The sequence below is a fragment of the Aythya marila genome, assembly GCF_965140915.1.
Source record: "Aythya marila genome assembly, chromosome: 9".
Lineage (NCBI taxonomy): Eukaryota > Metazoa > Chordata > Aves > Anseriformes > Anatidae > Aythya > Aythya marila.
The window spans coordinates 11,455,693-11,475,701 of record NC_139050.1 but is presented as its reverse complement, the minus strand read 5'-3'; the positions used below and the strand labels follow the sequence as shown (position 1 = coordinate 11,475,701).

Genomic DNA, 20,009 nt, shown 5'->3' with positions numbered 1-20,009 from the left:
GCAAAAATTTCCATTTCCCTCACTGCTTTCTCAAACACCATGAAGGTCAGCTTTTTCTACAACAGTTAAGTTTAAATATTTTGGTCTCTGCAAATCTGACTGGAATCAAAGCTTAAACTCATCATACAGTATTTACTTTCTAGCTTACACAGCAGCATTATTGATGCCAGCAGAGCAGACACAACAAGCCTAATTCCCTAGTCTCTGCCTTCACAAAGAAGTGGTACAAAGCCAAAACATCAAAACATGCATTTTGTTCCCACTTGTGTATCTAACAGAGCACAAGGCAGTGAGGAACCATAACTGAATGATGAAGGAACAACGATCATTTGTGCACTTTCTGAAACAAACACGTTTGTTTCTAGTACAAATTCTATAGAGCAGCTAATACATATTCAGAATAGTTTTCTTGACTTCAAACCTACCATAAACTCTTAACATGTTATCAACTTCCACACATCTTGAAATGATGTCTCTGTAGGCTAGCAAAGTTAAAAGCTGTGTTTTGTTTTGTTTTTTAAGTCCATGCAATTGCTAATTATTGTTGTTGAAAGGAAATTTGTGTGTGCACATGGATGCATATAAATATATATATATATACACACGTGCATGTGTCTATAACAACACAAAAAACATTGTTTCATTTCAATGAAACGTCCTCCACTACACAAGGGGAAAAACGTTACTCTTACACTAGCAGTCACAATGTATAATACCCTTTCAGCAACGTCATAACTGTTGCAGAAGACCTGTAAGTTTATAACATTTAATAGAGAAAGGTTATGGTTTTATGCAACACTACACACACTTTGGAAAGAGACAAGTACCATCAGAAAGCTCTAGCAGTGCTAGCTGTATGTGTCTGGGGGCGTGGGGTGATCTGTTTACCTGAGAGGGTGCGAGGAACTTCTCCTTGTAAAGAAATGTTGGCCTGGGGCATAGCCATAGCCATGGGATTATCTACCTGAAATCCCAGTTTATACTCAACCTGTAACAAAAGTTGGGAGATTGAAAACATGTAAGAAATCTCTATAGTAGTAAAAAAAAAAAAAAAAAAAAAAAAAAAAAACAATGCTGCGTACCTTTTGATTAGTTTTCTTAACATTAAGAAGCCTGTTTCTTATTTTTAGAGAATATTGGTGATTTTAAGTGCCCAAATTCAAGGTTTCTTATATGAAGTCTAAATATCAGACTCTTGATGGTTCAAATTAAGAAAGCCAAAAGAAAAGCCATTCTTGAAATAATTTCAAAAATTTGGGTCACAAATTAAATCACAGTATGAAAAAATAAATAAATAAAACCACTAACCTCGCTCAATGATATTTTTACACTTGCTTGTTCAAAAGGCAATTTGTTAACACCACAGGAATTCAAAAAAAAATCCCACTCCTTTAGTCAGTTTTATAAACTACACAGCTGAAATTGCTTAAAAAACATCTTCACCTGAAGTCGAAATTCTGTTTTCACTTGAAGAAGTTGATTCCACAAATGGTCATTCATTACGCACAGGACCTACTGTAGCTGAGTTACAAGTTCCTGTTGGAAACTCACCCTAACCCTCCAGACTCAGCTGAACTAATTCCATTTGACTCTGCATGTTAGCTTCCTTTTTCCCCTTTCTCAAGAGGTCATAGAATACATTTATATTAGCAAGCTACAGGAAACTGCATTTGCAATCAAGATGCCAACAGTAGAAACGTAACCCAGTTCCCGTACTCCTAGAAATGGCAATATGCCAATCCTACAAAATTTAGCACTGAAGATGTCAAGTGGTGCAATCACAGTAATTGAAGCAGGGCTACCTACACATGTGCAAAAGACAAAAGCAAGGACATCATCAGGAGGTGTCACAAAGATTCACCAAGGGGAACTTAGCTTCTGTAATGAAACGAACAGCCAGATGGATGAGGAGGGAGAAGTGGATGTCTTCCTGGAGTTCAGCAAGGTCTTTGACAGTGTTCCCCATAAGATTTTTGTAGAGAAGCTGTTGAAGTATGGCTGTTGAGCAGACAGTGAGGTGCATGGAAAAGTAGCTAAAGGGCCAGATCCAGAGGGTCATGGTGCAAAATCAAGCTGGAGGCCAGTACTGAGCAGAGTACCCCCAGGGGTCGATAATGGGGGACTGACGTGGATGATGGGGTAGAGTGCACCCTCTGGTAATTCAGAGGGCACAAAACTACCTCACCAGCAGGCCATGCAGCCATCTGTCCTCGACAGGCTGGAAAGGTGGGCTGACAAAAACCTTGGGGCGTTCAACAAGGAGAAATGCAGAGTGCTGCCCCTGGGCAGGAACAACTCCAGAGCTGCTTTCTGTCTGGGTGGCCTGCAGAAAAGGACCTGGGGGTCCTGGTGGACACCAAGTTGAACTTAAGTCAGCAACATGCCCTTGCCACCAAGAAGACTAATGGTGTTCTTGGCTACATTAGGCAAAGTATCACCAGCAGTGGTCCTTCTGCTCTACTCAGCATTGGTAAGGCCACACCTCGGGTACCATGTCCAGTTCTGCCCCCCCAGGACGAGAAAGACCTGGACACACTGGAGAAAGTCCAAGAAAGGGCCACCAAGATGCTGGAGGGACTGGAGCACCTTTCCTATGAGAAGAGGCTGAGAGTGCTGGGACTTCAGCCTAAAGAAAAGGATGTTCGGGAAAATCTCACCAACGTACATAAATACCTGAAGAGAGGGTGCAATGAGGACAGAGCCAGGCTCTGTTCAGTGATGCCCAGTGCCAGGACAAGGGGCACAAACTGGAACACGAGAGGTTCTCTGTGAACATCGGAAAGAACTTTTGGACTGTGCAGGGGGAACAGATTGCCCAAAGAGATTGTGAAGTCTTCTCCTTCGAGGTCTTCAGAAGGCTTCTGGACATGGCCATGGGCAACAACTTGCTTTGGCTGGCCCTTCTTAATCAGGGGTTGGACCAGATGGACCCCAGGAGTCCCTTCCAATCTCAACCATTCTGTGATTCTGTAAAAAAATTCTATTCAAAACTCACAGATGGGACAAGGAAAGTCAGGACAGGCACAGCAATGCACTCAGCTCTTAGCTGAAGCTGTTAGTAACAAGGAAACTCCTTCAAAGGTCTTATTCAAATGGCAAGTGACTGAAATGTCTGTGAAAAGTGGAATGTGGTATGAAGTAGAAGGGCTGGCTTGCATTGTCTTCAATAATTCTGTGGGCCAAAATTCACATCTTGTAAGAAGTTACACCTCAGAGGAAAGAACACTGGCAGAAGCAGTCTTTAGAAATTGCATTGGTAGAGCTGTTAAACATTACTTGCTTTATCGCAGTCTTTATTGTTTAAGAGCAGAATAATTATTGCTTGAGTTTAAAAAATGAACAAACGTCTGGCAGAGACTAAACAGATCATTTCATCTACAAAAATAAGTAACTGAAAATCCTTCGAAATGTAAAAGCATATGCAATCTTATGACAGCTGTTACTGCATGCCCCAAATATGGTGATTAAGCAAAGTGAAAATCCCCTTCCATTTAATTGAGACTCAAATAATAACATACTAGATGCTACTTTTATAGATTCTCCTCATCTCCAAGCATTTGTTTCTGGAAAACTCTAAAATACAAGTGCTCTGCATCTGATTTCCAGAGGCTTTAGTTCATGGCTGACACTTCTGTGTGTTCAATTCACCACCAGATGATACTACAGAGCCAGGAGCTTGTCTATCTGTCTATTCTGAAGCAAGAAGTATAACGTATTTCAAAAGAAGTGCTTACCCTTTCTAAAAGAAGAGAGGGATGTTTTGGATATAGAGTATTTTAATTTATTGTCTGCAATCACGTAATTATTATTTTAGCTTCTTAGTTCATTTCTTTTGTACTACCAGATGCTATTTTTTGCAAAGAAAAAAACTCAATTATAGTAGCAGGTATTCACTAAGTGAATCATGCAGCAAATACTCAAACACAAATTATGCCTGCTTACCTTGGATTTAGCATGCCAACTGAAGTGAAGATTGTTGGTCTCGCTGGGTATTAAGAGATTGAAGGACAATGCGTAATGATTAACAACATCATTCCTCACATAAGATAACTCTGCATCGAGACCTGTAATAAGAGCAGAACAAACAAGGAAAGCAGTAAGAGAGCAGGACAGATCCAGCAGCACCACACCACAACAAAGCAGCTCTCAGTACCACCAGCTCCACTCGTTGCTTGGATGTTTAAGCACATACTTCCTCAAGTCCATAAATGCAATTGCAGGTTTGGAGATCAGTGCTCACACGTCAGAGTGCTTCAAACTCCTGGGAAAGCAACAATTTCACAGAGATGCCGCAGCCTAATAAACAGGTAGAAGCTGGAATGTGGTGGAAGGAAACAAGACTTTTCACACGATGCACTACCTCCAAAAGAGCCCTTACTCCACTAGGATCATTACAGACCCTCATGAATGAACCTCTGTCTGCTGCTGGGAATCACATGTCCGATTTTGCTTTTATTTACAACTGTGTACCCTCAAAACAAACTGCTTTGGATTATCAGCTCTTTAATTGTAGGTAATTCCTCCCGGAATAGCCCATTTCTTAAGCACCCTCCAAACCACTGAGGCTGACAAACATGCACAATGGAGTCAACTTCAAGGCAATTGCACTGGAAACACAAAGCACGTAATGAGAAATGACATTTGTACACTAAGTAATACTAATGTTCAATGTCTACTGTTTGCTTTCTGAACATTTCAGTAAACCTAGAAAACTGAAAGACCCACAGAGCTATTTACTACAGAATATTAAAGTGCATTTTTTGAAAAAAAAAAAAAAAAAAAGCATATTCTGATATTAAACATCCTGAAGCCGCCGTTATCCCGTTATCTTTCACTGCATATATTCCAAGGACACAATGAACACAGGGTAGGACCCTACAGCCTGCCCTGGGTGTCATCAGCAATTAGTGGCAAAGCTGCCACTACAAATTAGCCCCACGCCCTGCAGCTGCTTAATTAATTGTCAGCTCCATATTCTCAGGCCAAAACAATACTGTTTGTAATCAACACCATCTTGTCTCATCTCGAGGCATCTTCTTCCACTGCTCCCTGTTCAATGCTACCCATGCCCAGCAAAACGTGGACACAGTAGGAGAACAGCCGAGCACATCAGACACAGGTGCATGCCCCAAGCAGGAGCTACGCAGCAGGAACAGAGTTCAATTAAAATCTTCACAGTACGATGGGGAACATAAATAATGGAGCTATTTTTATTACGGCTAGATAGTCAAGAAAACCGGAGAGGCTACCACTCCAACAAGACAGCATTTAAGGCACCCTGAAGTTATTCCAAGAATTTCGGGAAGTACAAAAGGTTGTATGTTTTGGTGGTGGTGATTTCTGTGTTTTGTTTTTTTTTTCTTTCTTAAGAAATAGAACAAACTGTGTAGACATGCTGCATTTGATGAAAGGGAGAATTAGCTTAAGAGAAATAATTCTTCCTGTTTTGTGCAAAAACTGAGCACAGATCAGGGCAGAGTGCTAAGTGCTTGCTTATTCCAGCACTTGATTTAATCGACCTTGCTTTCACAAGACACAGAAATACAGCCAAGACATTCTTCTTCCTTCTTGTTACTGTTAACCACTTTTATACCCTGCTGGCTCATTAACATCCTGAAACACAACCAAAACCTAAGGGTATAGAACCACAGATGCAGAGGGGGAGAACCCTAGAGACTGGATGTACAAAATGCATCCACCAAACGGAGCAGTACGAAGGAGGCACACACTCAAACAAGATCCTGAACAGGAAAAGACGCATGTGATCCTTTATGTGCTGCCTATAGTCAGCCTGAGACAGTGTTAAGTTATATATATAAGTAAAGGTAAAACCTCATCTCTCCAATTTGTCAATTTTTCCACTCAAGAATTAATGAGAATTACAAGAGCGCATCCACCAGTAAAACACAGAGGAGGGGGGACAAGCACACATCTACCTTGAACCAAAATTAAAACTCTGAAAGAAGACAAAGAGAACTTTCCAAACAACTGACCCACCTAATTTCTATGTGCACACACCCACATACATGAAACCTGCATCAGACATAGACAACATGGACAGGTGTGTGTGAAAGAGCTCACAACTATCTGATACTTGCTCTTAGATCTGAACAATGGGAAAATTTACAGGCATAAACTGATTAAACAAAAGTATTTATATTAAACCCAGTACGTACAAGTTACTCCAATAAATTACAAGGACAAAAGAATTAGCAGGTGAAACAACGCAGTGGAACAATGAAATTGCTTTCGGAATAAAACCGTCTTCTCTCGCTGATAAAGGGTCTTGCCAATGATTTGGGGTTCAAGAAAACGATGGTTCAGAACTTGTAACATGAGATTTTCAAGGTGACAGTCCCTGATTTGATATAACCCTTGTAGAGAAACTGATTATAGGAAACGAACACGTGCACAGCAATAAAAGCAGACATTATAAAAGTTGGCCTTTATAAAAGTCACGGACAAGGCTCCTTTAACTGAAGCCAGCAAACAAATATCTTGATGTGCAATGTGATCTAAGGGTGTACAAAACCAAGTTACCCTGCAGCAGATCAATTACATCTTTAAGCTTTAATAGAGGGAGCACACTACAATATTGAGTAATTTCATTATATAGACCGCTAGTGTTTTAATGCCTGTACTTCCATAAAAAGCTAGATACTAACAAGTGATGTTGATTACATGGGTATAAAAGCATTATTTAAGAGCAGCATGAGAATCAATGTCAAATTTTATTGCTTCAAAAAAATTATGCTCCAATTAAAATGCTGGCAAATAAAAATAATTTAAGAGGTTTCCTAGTACAGCTCTTAATTCTTAAACAGAAATCTGCCTGGCTCACTGGACTTCTATGAAGATGGATAAATGCACGTCCAAATGCTGAAACAGAGAAATACACAGGAACAATCTCACTCCACATGAGTTGCACAGGTTCTTTTCTCTCCAAAAAAAAAAGCCACGTGGCACAGCCTGCCAGGCCCCAGCAGCCACCCCGTGTGAGGACACCACAGCAAACTCCTTGGGTGAGTTGCTTCCAGCTCCTCTCTTCCCACAAATTCGGATGAAGAGGACAACGCTCAGCCTCACTGAGGAGTCAAATAGGTTTGGTTATGTTGAGTACTGGCTGTGAACCACTCCTGTGCAGTTAGGATTTTTGTTCTTAGTTATCTACCTACCTTTTTACACATGGTGAAACTGTGCTGGCCATTAAAACTGATATAGGAGTTTGCAGGAAACTCTTGAGGCTCCATTACCATGACAGTTTATTTAATTCAGAATTGCCTTTATTCTGCATTTCACCTTTTTTTTTTTTAATTCAGACACACATACTCGCATCTACATGCAACATTTAAACCTTCAGCAAGCCAAGTTCAGGAAGTAAAGCTGGCAAAAAGCTGATGCAGGTTCAAGACAACAACAAAAACACCACAGGGGAACACTTCTCAGTCAGTTTAGCTCCCTGAGTTGGTGAGGATGCTCAGAAGCACCACAAATGAAGGGCAAGACTGCAGCAACAGTAACCTAGAGCTTATGCTAAAATGTTACTGTGACCTTATCCAGATAAAGGTTTTTTCCCCCCCTTCTCCAAACCACGCTTAGAATCCAAACCTGCAATCTCAATTTTTGATGTTTGCTTTTTTAATGTGTAAGTCTCTTTCAAACACAGTAGCAGTGTAAGACATAAACAGCCTAGGTAGCAGGTTGCTGGGGAAAAGAAGAAAGAAAGAAGATTAGTTTTCCAAGTACCTAAGATTTCAATAATGCCTAACAAAGTAATAATGCTCCATGAAATCATACTGACTGACACCATTTGGAAAAAATAAATGTAATTCTGCCAGATGACAGGCTCCTCCTATGTTAAACTCTCTCTCCACCTCACATCCTAAGTAGGGCAAATACACCAGAGCACACAGAACCTCCTGGAACAAGCCTAAATTGGTATGTTTTTGCAATATGCAGTGATAAAAGGAGAAAAAGGCTGTAGAAAAAATAACAGGATGCATTACAAACCACTACAGAACATGGGAAGCTCTTCAATAATGATTTTCTAGCCAAAGTAGTAAAACTTAAAGAAAAGGGAGGAGAACCTTAAAAAGAAATACCAAAAATTGTTGGGTTACAAACTGCAGGGGAGGAAAGGCAGCTTGGCGGGGATGCCTCCGTTGGGTTAAGCAGTACATTGGCCATCGGTGAACAACTTAAAACATCGGCTGCGGTTGTGCTTTGGCAAGCGTCCTTGAACAAGCCCATGTGCACAATACCAAGGGATCTAGTTTCTCATTACTGGGACCTGACTAACCTACACCAGCTCACGTGAGCTGTAAGACCAATGCTTTGCTTTCATTTCAAGGCAAAGCTGACACCCTTTTACCCAGGCAACCCCTAAATTTCATTATGGACTTCCACAACTTCGTACCCCGCCAGCCTTGGGCACAAGCTTGAAAGAATAAATTAAACTTGAGCACAGACAAAAAGGTGAATTTAAGCAGCACCACAGAGAAAGTGTCATTCTTCTCGCTGTTTAACATAACAAAACATCTGAAGAAGCTCAGAAAGGAAGGGGAGAGGCTGATTTTCCTTCCCAAATGCAAAAGATGCTGGGCAGCCCTTGTGTTCACTACAAAATTGGATCATGTCAGTCTAGCAGCCTAACAAAACACTTCTTTTCAAACGCCCTTGTGCAAAAGCAGTCTAGCTTCAAGTCTTCTTCTCTCTCTTTTTTTTTTTTTTTAGCACAATATACAAAAGAAGCTTGCCTCTACCAGCATGGGAAAAATTAGACTTTATTCTCATGAAGCAAATCTGTCCTACAACACGCACTAGTAGTAACACGTTTTCCTTAAAAAAGAGCCTGTTTCGGATAAAACCCCAAGCAGCAGACCTCAAATCATCCCACTGCAATTCTCAAATACCCTGTCTAAAAAAAAAAATTAAAAAATGAGAGACTTAAAACAAATGTGCAGCACAAGAGTTAGGCAGACTGCTGTTAGACTAGAGCTCATACTCATATTGCAATAAGAAGCATCCCAGTAAGAGCAGTCTGGTAACAACAGCTGACACAACTGGCCCTCCCAGCTGCCTACCCAGCCCTCTGGTAGACTCCTGTCTGCGTACACAAATGACTGAAATAAATGCCAATTTTCTCAATATGCTAGTCTGTAATTTGTAAGAGTTTCTTCATAAACAGCTGAGAAATCTCTGCAGCGTGATGCAAAAATCACTGCAGCCATCACAAAGCAAGCCACTCTTGCTCCTGACTCACAGGCACCAAAATAAACTAAATGGAAAGAGCTGCACGGTGAAACAACTTCCTAGCTTTGTGTAGATGCTGCCTTTCTCCAGGGCTTCGTGTGCTCCAGAGAACGATAGCTCGTCTCCTGAGGATCTCATCCGGGTCAGCCTCTGACCAGAGCAGGGATGTGTGCTCCAGGATGAACATCCACGGGAGACGAAGAACCTCAGGCTTCAACATCCTTTCACCATCATCCACTGCCCTGGTCCGTGCAAGCTACGCCTTAAAAGCAAAGGTTTTTCACAGCACTGAGCAACTGAGTTTGCTGAGGGAAGGTACCATATAGTTCTGTCCCCTCTGCCCTTCTTCACTCGTTATAAATGCACCCAAAGCTTGAAACGCCCGCCTCAGATCCTAAGCCTTGCTGGTGACTTCCACAGAAGGTTCCACACATACGCGCTGAAAGACTTCTGATATTTTAATACACCAGGCTAAGCACATGAAAACAAGGCTGTAAAATTAAAAATCAGCGCTTGGCGACAGAGACTTCTTTTGTAGGGTAAAAGAGAGCGCTTTCCCAGAGCGAGCCTTCCTAATTTGAATGTATTTAATTAGTTCCGCTCGGCAATCAACATACACAAGGCTGAAAACACAACTGGGAGTTAAAAACCAAGGAAATCAAACACAAATTCCATATGCATCAGTTTCATTTAGAAAACAGTGAACTATTGGAAATGTAACACTAAACATCTGAAAATATAAATGGTCCTTGCATCCTATTTGCACACAGCCAGCATACCCAACAACGAAAGCAGATTTTTAATAAAATGAGCAACAGATGAAGACCTCCTACTGCATTTTTAGTTCTCCACGATGACACAACCTGCCAGTTATGGCTGCCAGTCGGGAATTTGGGCGGAAATATTTGCTTTTAAACATTGAGCGGGTCACAAGGCCCTGGGAAGGATGACTGATGACCAACATGCCAGTAGGAAAAGAGTAAAACCTCAGTATGAATATGAGGAAGCAGCAGCTTTTGCTTTCATAACCCAGGTGCTAAAGAAAGCCAAGGGACATGGTGCAGTGGCAAACTTGGAAGACAAACCAGCAGGCAGAAACCTGCCAGTGCTCAGCAATACATTTTTTAACTTTTGCTTAGAAACTTTCCTTCCCTGACTATTGAATAGCCCTTCCCCTAAGCCCTGAGACTTGGGAGAACAAGACAGAAGAATCCTCCCCCACACACTTTTTCTTTAAACAGCTTCCCACCTCTGCATAGTTCATTGCCTTTGTGCATCTTTGTCTCACCCAAGAGCTCTTTAAACCATTTTTCTAACCTTTCAGTCTGTGCTTTGCTAGAAAGGAGCATCTTCTAACCCAGTACCACACACCTTGGGGAAAAAAAAAAAAAAAAAGTATCAAGTGCACAGAAAAGGTCAGAAGTAAATTCATGGCTTGACACGTCAGCAAAGCATCCTGAAACAGGCAAATTCTTTCTGCAGGTGCTCTACATCAGCTTGCTCGTGTAGCGTGGTGGCTGGTGAGGCTCCAGACTGAAATCCATTCTTAGCTGGCCAGAAAACCTCTCCCAGCAGAGGCATATGCCCCACTGCCAACAGCACGACTGCTCTGTGCCTGGACGGAGCAGAAAGCGTATAGACTGGTTATTTACACAAAGGGCCGGTACACCTCTGCAGAGCTAACTTTTCACCAGCAGGAGATGGCAGACAGTAGGCAAGGCTTTCAACCTAAGGAATTATTTTCCAGAACTTCAAGGTATGACTGCATCCTTGAAAACCAACCGAGACTCCATAGCAGGGGATCTGAGGAGGAAATTTCGCAGCAGCTAGCAAACAGGAAGGAAAACCCTTAGCTGAGAGCTCTCATTAAATCCTGACAAATATTCACTGACAGATCACCCACAATGTACCCTCCTGATGCTGTTTTCACCTAATTGATGCAACTCACCTTACAGATGCTGAATTTGCAAGTTCAGCACCACCGGCAAACAACATTTTTCTCACCAAAAGGCATTTGTAGAAGTCACGGAGCAGACCTTCAACAGGAAGCCTCCCCGTGGAGATGGCACTTGTTGAAGTAAAAGCAAGTTGGACGAGATGATCTCCAAAAGGCCTCTTCCCCACCCCAACCTTTCTATTATCCAGAATGAGGTTGGCAATATTTAACTTAATCTACACCATAAGACGTTGAAGGCTCCTAATGCCCAGCTGCTTACCCTGCTGTTTGTCTCTGAACAATAGCAACAACTCCACCTCAGCAGCCTGTCTGCTTATTCTTCCTTCCTTCACTTAGAGAAAAATCTTCATTTTTCTGACAGATAGGCTACAAAGACAGCTGAGAAAAGGGTTTGAAGACCACACTGTCCTTAACTGAAAAAAAAAAAAAAGTGCAGTAGAATACAAGTAAACTGTTCTGAGAACACCTTTAAAATGACATTTGCTCATTTGAAACTTAAAAGGAAAAGAAAAGAAGCCCACCACCTCTCAACAAAACCAGGAGTGGCTTTGCCAGGTCAGTGCACGTGAGTTACCTGAAGGGTTGAGTCCAAAATAGAGATGCTGAAGAGAAGCACGGCACTGAGATACTTGAAGGCAGGCAACAATTGGTACCAGGAACCTACGTATCTAGTACCCAAAGCAGCAGGCGAGGGTAAGTGGGAAGGCTGGGATAAGAATGGTGCAGAGACAGGGCTGGAGGTGACAGAGGGCACTCTGATTTGCTCAGTAAAGTTTGCTTTATGATTAAATTATGTACAACTTGATTGTTAGCACACAGTAGCTAGGCACATTTATGAAATAAAAAAGTAAATTGTTAGTAATGGCAAACATCCCAGATATCATCATTGTATCAAGAAGTTCCATGTGTTTCATTTGTTCCTTTTGAATTAGAAGGAAAGGAACCACTGGGACTAGATAACAGAAAGAAAGGTCCCACGCTCATGAACTGCCAGTGTGCGACAGAAGGTGTCTTGACATAAACAGCTTCAAGTGAAACACTCACAGGTATCACAAACCCTTTAGGATTGTTTTGCTGTAATCCTCCTGGCCAAAAGGTAACCACCTAACCAAGATACGCCATGAGTCACTTGGACTCACGAGCAGCGTGTGTTTGCAATATTCTGGTGTCACCTACCCACAGAAGCTGTGCCACTTTTTTTTTTTTTCTTTTAGTTAGAGTCATCCATCCCCCTGCTGACAGTGATCCCAGCAGGACAAGCACTCCAGCTGAGCAGTACTGGCACCTTCTGAGCAGTGTCCCAACCAGCAGCCACATGGGCACGAGGAGCTCAGGAACGAGTACCCAGCTGAGTGGAAGTTATAAAAAACATAAAACACACACAGAGCCCTTCCTCAATGCGTCAGGCCCGTTGACTTTGAGACTCCTGCTTTAATTCCGTGACTGACAGCACTGCCAAAGGGACAAATCAGCCTCTATGCCTGTTCAGGCACTTGGGAAGGTTTCGACACAACGCCATGACTTGGCTGAAACACCACCAAACTCCACCCAAACCTAAACAGGTCCCTTCACCTCCATGGTGACCTCTCTACTCAGAAGAAAAATTAAAGCTCTGCAGCTTTCATTTTATAAGGAATTACTCCACAAGGCCACCAAGTAGCTTCCTAAAGGCCAGCACGTCTCAGAGGACAAGCACTTTTGGCTCACCAACCTCCTCGAACTCACCGTGCTAGCCCTGGCATCATGGCTACAGCTTCTCAAGCCGACCAGCAGCAGCCCCAGCGCTTACGTTACTGCCCTTATCTTTCCCAAGCAGCATGGTGAAATCAATATACTGGTTAATTTAATTACGGCCATTCAACACCCGGTAAGTGGCAGCGCAATTCTAAAGCATCACATTAGTTTCATGCTGTTGCTTCTGCTCCCAGATCTCCAGAGCGGTCAGGGCAAATATGTGAGTTATCCGCTTGAAAGAAGGACAAAGGCAGAGCTGGAAGAGGAATAATGCGTTTGAAGCCTCTGCCATCGCGCCCTTTGTACCGCCACAAGGCATTCGCAGGGAGCGTCAGCATTCATTCCTACACGGGATCTGCTGGTGCTGCTGCCATTCAGGAAAAAAAAAAAAAGAAAAAAAAAAACTTTAATTCTTGAGGCGCATCTGATTAAATGAGCTTCAGCCTCCTTGCCTTCACAGCTGCGTCCTAAGGTACAATTGTAAGTGCACACTGCTTTACTAGAGGAACTGCCTCCAACTCAGGGCAGTCTCTGCCTTCCTCCCAGCACCGCGAGCCTTTCTTGCTGGCTCTTCTCATGCACACAGGGAGCTCTTTGCCTTCATTTCCCCTCTCTCGTTCCCATTCTGCCCACGAACCAGAGGGAGAAGGAGAGCACGTGCTCAAAGAGGCCCAACAATTAATGGTGAGAAATAAGACGCTGCCCAACCGAACGCAGGTGTAAAACCACAGGAGTGAGGAACACAGCTCTGGGATTTTGTTTTCCTGGCAGGCTCAGAGGTCAGACTGCTCCCAAAGCCCCGACACATGAACATTACAGGAACCACACACATTTATCACGGGACAGACCTGGGCCTCACAGGAGTCGAAATGGTTTCCAGCATCCTCCAGTCCCAGCACACACGCTGGTGTGACTAACCCAGCCTCAGAAACCCACCGCAGCAATCCAGGGGAGATCAGTGCAATTCAGACCTGGCCTTCCCTCAGCCCAACAGCCCTCGGAATGGCAGCAGAACAAGGGATTTCCAGGCAGTCCCCATCCAGGCTACAAGCTGCCTCCACGGGCTACTGTCAACTCCTGGAAGCATATTCCTCTGCTGGTTTGTAAACAGTACAAACATGGCATTATGCGACTGCTCACATCTCTGAAGAAAAAGCCGTCCGTCCGCTGCTTGAGCTGAGTAAATTAACAGCGAGGTAACAGCACGGAGAAAGGCAGAGGAACTCCAAATGCAGCTTGTTCTCATAAGCCTCAGAACAATATTGACATGAACTGTGATACTCGGTAAATCAGACGGACAAGCATCCAAGCAGACTGGAGGGCTCCAAACCGAAAACAGATTGCTCAACTCCGTGATGCAAGCGACTTGTCCCAACCTGCTGCAGCTCGCCACACGCCAGATGTTGCTGCACGCGGCCTCGCGCAGCCCCACCACCCCTCGTCCTTCTGGGGGCTCGAGAGACATCCACCTACAGTACTGAAAAACCGTCCTGTAAGCACCTATCACCTAAAGGGCTTTCCAGGGACAGGTGATAAAATAGTTACCCTAACCTGGTGCATCCATTCCAGCAGCACACACGAGCACACTTTGAGGCCAGCAGCAGCAGCTCAGTGTTTTGTGCACGGCGTCCGTCGGGGCAGAAGCTTGCTTTCCTGCTAGCGGTGTGCACTTGCAGTGAGCTTTTGAGTTCATTTCAAGTGAAAAAAAAATCCTTCTCATTTTGCATACACCATGCAAAAATCTACAATTCTTCAGTGGCAAGCACTTGAAAGGTAGAAAATGAAGATTTAGCAACGTTTGCCCAAAAGAACCAGATTCTGAGCTACAGGTCACATACCACACGGACACGTGCTTCAGGACCTCAGGGTACTCAGCCACCCGCTCTTCAGCAGACAGCTCATCCGTTGGGCTGCGGTGACAGCGGCACGTTGGTGGGTGGTTTCTGTCCTGGGTATCGTGTACAAGGTGTGAGCAGGCTTTGACCAAGGCTCTGAACCATTTCAAGAATCACGGGAAACGGGCACTTGGACTTCCCAATAACTTTAACATCCCAGCACACCGATTTTCAGGTCCCTTTCACAACAGGGCTGTGTCTCACCGGGTTAGTTCTCCAAGAGGATCTCTGGTCACTGCAAACACCACAAAGCGCTGCAGATGAGTTCCTTTTGCTCGCTGCCCAAAGAGCAACGTTAAGAAACCCGCTCCACGCCGTTAAATGGAGCCACCTGAGACAGTTCAGCAAAAGGCCACCGAGCTGCTGGAGGGCCTGGAGCCCCTCTGCTGCGAGGAGAGGCTGCGGGAGCTGGGGCTGGAGCAGGGGAGGGCCGGGGGAGCCCACCCGTGCCCATGGGTGCATGCGGGGAGGTGCGGGCGGGACGGAGCCGGGCTCCTTGTGGTGGTGCCCAGGGTCAGGGCAAGGGGCACTGTGACAGATTTTGCATCAGTTTTGCACCTCACTTAACTAGACAGCCCCTTTCAGGCAGCTGCATGCTGGTTTCAAATGAATTTCTAGAACACGTAAGAGAAGTCGCGTGTTAATTTAACTCTGTAATTAAGCAACAGCAAACAAAACCAACAGCACACCACACTCAGTATGAATAACCAGAAGAAACTAGGACAAAGCGAGTAACTTTGCAAACTCCCTGCAAACGCTGTAGGACTTCTGACTTAGAGATTCTCCTGCAATCACATCAGCCCCCTCCCTTTAGTACAGCCCCTCATATAAATGCGTTACAATAGCTTTAATTACAGGACCACACGGTATTTTTTTCCCCACAGGACTTCAGTCTTGTTAATATTCAGGCTGGACCCGTCTCTAACCAGAACCAGAGCGGTGTTATCGGGAAGACTATCCACAAGACCAGTGTCACAGCTGACAGGTTTGCGGCCCATGAATAAAAAATACTGCAGGGACAGGAAGAACAGCCAGGAACTCACAGCTGAAACTCAAGTCTGAGAGAGATGCACCCTGAATGCATTAAATGCTAAATAACGCTATGAACTTTTAAAAGATCCGATCAATTCCTTAATAACTAGCTAACTATATATATATATATATATATAACTGGCTACCTATATTAATGGCTATTTTTGACGTTACTTTCTAAATCTTGGTTTGTTATCTGCAAAGCAGGGATACGTGTGCCTTTATCACAAACCCTGTAAAGAAGAAGTGATGAAGCACTGCAGCAGACGAATACCACATTCTGATTTCATGGGAGGATTTGAATGGAAGTCACTAACTAAAAGCACAGAGCACCTCCTGAAATACAGCACTGATTTATCATCATCATCCCTGCGTGTTTAGCACCATGGCCCAGTCACTAGAACGAAGTGCTACAACCACACAGCGCCATCGTGCACGTGGAGGAAGCTGCTTCACCAGACTAACAGTACATTTAGTTTTATGCACGGATTCACACTAACTGGAAAAAGAGATAACTGCCATCGTCCACACAAACCAACTGCAAAAAGCTCCGGGGCACCACGCCGGCAGCGCTCGCAGACGTCCCTAAGAGGAGTTGTGGTGCTGTGGGCAGCTTTCCCCTGCAAGCATCACCCCACATCACCCCAGTTTCGCACCTCTGGCTGCTGCTGCCACCGCTCAGGCTGTGCCCTGACCCTCTGCCATCTCTTCCTACCTCCATCCCACCCGCTGCCAAGCCCTGCCTGGCAGGATCGCCACCCGGCACATGTGAAAACCACAGCTTTTCTTTCCCATAGGCTCACAGTTTGGACGTCTGAGAACAAATTCCACGGGAACGGCAAAGAGATATTTCTGACAGAGGGAGCATCTGCCTGCCATATAGCAAGTCCTGCTTTCAGATCATGGGAATGCTGCAGCTTTTTCAAAATACGAATCGATCTCACACAACAAGACGAGCCAGTTTTCACCAGTTTTCGTCTGTAAACGTAAAGTTCTGATGATTTCAAAACGATTCATCTTGAGGCAGACACATGGTCAGAATCACACGGAGTAACGGTGGAAATCTGGCATAAACGCCCAGGGAAGCAGCAGGCAGTTCTCACTGTAAACCATACCATTTGCGCTGCCTCTGCTTCACAGAAAGAGCAGCCACGAATAATCTTAAGTCAATATTTCTTCACCTTCTGCGTAGAAGAGCCACAATCTCAATTAAAAACACAAAGAGCGTTTCAGTACGGCACGGAACTCCTCTTTCTGAGCAGTGCTCCCCCAAGCCAGTACAACCTGGCAAGCAGTGGGACCAGCAGACCTTACCCCAGCTGCTGAGGATGCTCCAGCTTTGCAGGGAGGATGCACTCTATCACAGCCTATGGTCAAATCAACATGTTTGCGTGCTTACATTTGCTCCCAATCAAGTTTGTGATCTAAACAAGCACGGGAGCGACATTGGGAAACATGGAAACACACCACAGGCTGTAGCAACTGTCTAACACTTGGGTTTATTAGCACTTCAGAGAGCCTCAGAGTTTTCCCTTCAACCACAGCAAGACAGTAGCAAGGGACTGAGTTTGTTTAGAAACAAAAGATACAAGAAACTAGCTTTTATGTTTATAGTTTCAGTTTCAGTGAACCTCACAGTTTACTTGCACAAGCAATGTCATTTTCCTATCTACTGTGACTTGTCCCAGTGTCCACTGAACCACTGGCTTCCTCAAAGAAGCTGCAGGATCTGGAAAACCTCTGCTCACTTGGGCAGCTCACACACGCCGATGGGAGCATTTTTATCAATAAATTTGATGTAAACACACTACAGATACTACAGACCTGAACATTTTAAAGGAGCAGATTGTTTTGTCTTCAGAAGTGTGAAGAACTGGAACCAAAGCATCTGTGTCCCTTTGGGCTTTCTTCTGCGTGAGGAATACCTGCAGGTACCCGAGATTTGTGCCCAGATGCCCAACACCTTATCTGCGACAGCTAGTACGTAGGACAGAATACCCCAAAAACGCAATCTGTTCATCAGGATCTATAAACTGATATTTCTTCCAGAGCACTAGAAACCTGTTATTTCCATGGCAGACTCCAGTTTATCAAAGCCTTTGGGGTTGCGGAACAGATCATTTCATTGCAGATATTTTAAGTGATGTAAAACAGCTACAGACAACTTGAACACTAAGTGACATTAACCATGTTAGCACGCCCATAAGGGAAACTATGGGGTGCAATTTAACTTTAAAAAAATATCTTCCTTCCTCATGTTATGCTTAATGATGAATAATTGCAGTAGTGGACCAATTGAAGCCTGAGCAAGTCCATCTACGACACATTTCAGGCACTAGACTTTGGATAGCTCAAACCTTACCATTCAGTATTTCCAAGATTAATTACTTGTTTAGAGACTCAGCTAAACAGCAAGCCTGACTGTTTTATCCTCTATCTGCAACAGAGCATCTGGCAGCAAGCACATGCGATGTAAAAATGATGACAGCAGAATGCTAATCGCCAGAGCAAGCCATAAGGGAAAAAAATGTTTACAGCGTTATTCACCCCCTGGGTCCCCTGACTGCAGTCAGCTACGTGCTTACAGAGCCCAAATTCACTGGGGATATTTTTATTTTGTCCATTTGATGCAAAGGAAGTCATAAGCCGCTGGAAGATTTTGTTTTTTAGCTTACAGAGCCATAGGACACCTACTGAAAAACAAACCTCTGGGGATACCAACATACTTGTTCTGAGACTCCATCCATCAACCCTAAGCAAGCCAAAGCCCACAGAAAACAAATCTTTGTTTAAATCAGAGACTCTCCAAGCACAAAGCTACTACGAAAAGCCTTCTGCAGCGGGCCAGATGGGGGACTTCACAAACTGCCTCCAAGTCCTCACGCAGCAATTGTCAGCCTGCCTGGAAATTAAGATTCCTTTCACACACGCACCCAATTATCGCCAGGTCTCCTCTCTGCCCTCCCGATGTCACTCACCGCGCTAATTAAATCCCGGGCCTCGGCTCATCTCCGGCGGGGTCACCCCGCTCCCAGGGCACATCACCCCCACTCGCTCCAGCCTAGGCAGCCCCCCGCCACCACAGCACGAGAGCCCAGGCACCTCCCCTCCCCTTTAGCCCCCCGATCCCCACACAGCCTCAATCCTGGGGTCCTGCCCATGCCCCCCAGCTCTCCCGTGGCTCCCCACACCCGACCAGCCCCACCGCCACCATCCCCTCCTGACCCCCACATTCCCCCAGCCCCTTCCATCCTCCCCCAGCCCCCCAAATCCGACACCCCCAGCCCCACAGCCCCCTGCCCAGCCCCACAGCCCCCCGATCCCTCGTCCTTTCCCCTCCAGGTCCCCTCCAGGCCCCGCAGCCCCCCGCCGCCCCGGCCCGGGCCGCACTCACCGATCAGCCGCCGCACCTCCTCCTCGCTCAGGTACAGGCTCAGGCTGGGCCCGGGGCCGGCGGGGGGCCAGGCCGGGGGCCCGGAGCCCAAACCGGGGCCGAGCTGCCCGGCGGCGCCGGCGGGCAGCAGGAGCAGGAGCAGCGGCAGGAGGCGGAGGAGATGGCGGCGAGGGCCCCACCGCCGCCACCGCCACCACCACCGGCACGGCCCCGCCGCCGCCGAGAGGGGCCGGCCCCGCCGCCCCCCGCCGCCGCCGTGCTCCGGGCCCCGGCGCCCCGGCACCATCTCCGCGGGGAGGGAGCAGGAGGAGGAGGAGGAGGAGGAGGAGGAAGGAGGAGGACGGGGCCCCCCCGCCCCGCCGACCCCTCCTCACACGCCGCGGCCGCCAGCCCCCGCCCCGCCGCTCATGGCTGCGCCCGCCCGCCCGCCGCCTCCCCGCGCACGCGCGGCCTCCTCCTCTCCTCCTCTCCTCTCCTCCTCCTCTTCCTCCCTTCTTTCCTCCTCCTCCTCCTCCTCCTCCTCCTTCTTCTTCTCCTCCTCCTCCTCCTCCTCCTCCTCTCACCCCACCCGGCCCCGCCCCGCCCCGCCGAGGTGCCCGCTCGGCGGCGCCCTCCTCGAAAGTTTCCTCCTCAGCACTTTTTTTTTTTTTTTAATTATTATTTTTTCACTTTTTTTTTTTTTTTTTGAGGTAGTTTTTCAACTTTGCCGCTGAGGTGCAGCGTTTTAGTCAGCCGCTCTCTTCTT

General features: G+C 45.6%; 1 protein-coding gene across 2 annotated transcripts in view; it reads right to left on the bottom strand.

The window, feature by feature from the left end:
• Positions 1-19,618, bottom strand: part of RYK (receptor like tyrosine kinase) — a 55,611-nt gene extending 35,993 nt beyond the window's left edge. For both annotated transcript variants that reach the window (XM_082766893.1, XM_082766894.1), the window contains exons 1-3: positions 19,265-19,618; positions 3,943-4,064; positions 889-988 (exon numbers count right to left, since the gene is read on the bottom strand). In XM_082766893.1, the coding sequence (XP_082623019.1) occupies positions 889-988; positions 3,943-4,064; positions 19,265-19,550 (508 nt within the window). In that variant the 5' untranslated portion in view covers positions 19,551-19,618. The remainder of the gene's footprint in view (positions 1-888; positions 989-3,942; positions 4,065-19,264) is intronic.
• Positions 19,619-20,009: the final 391 nt, after the last annotated feature.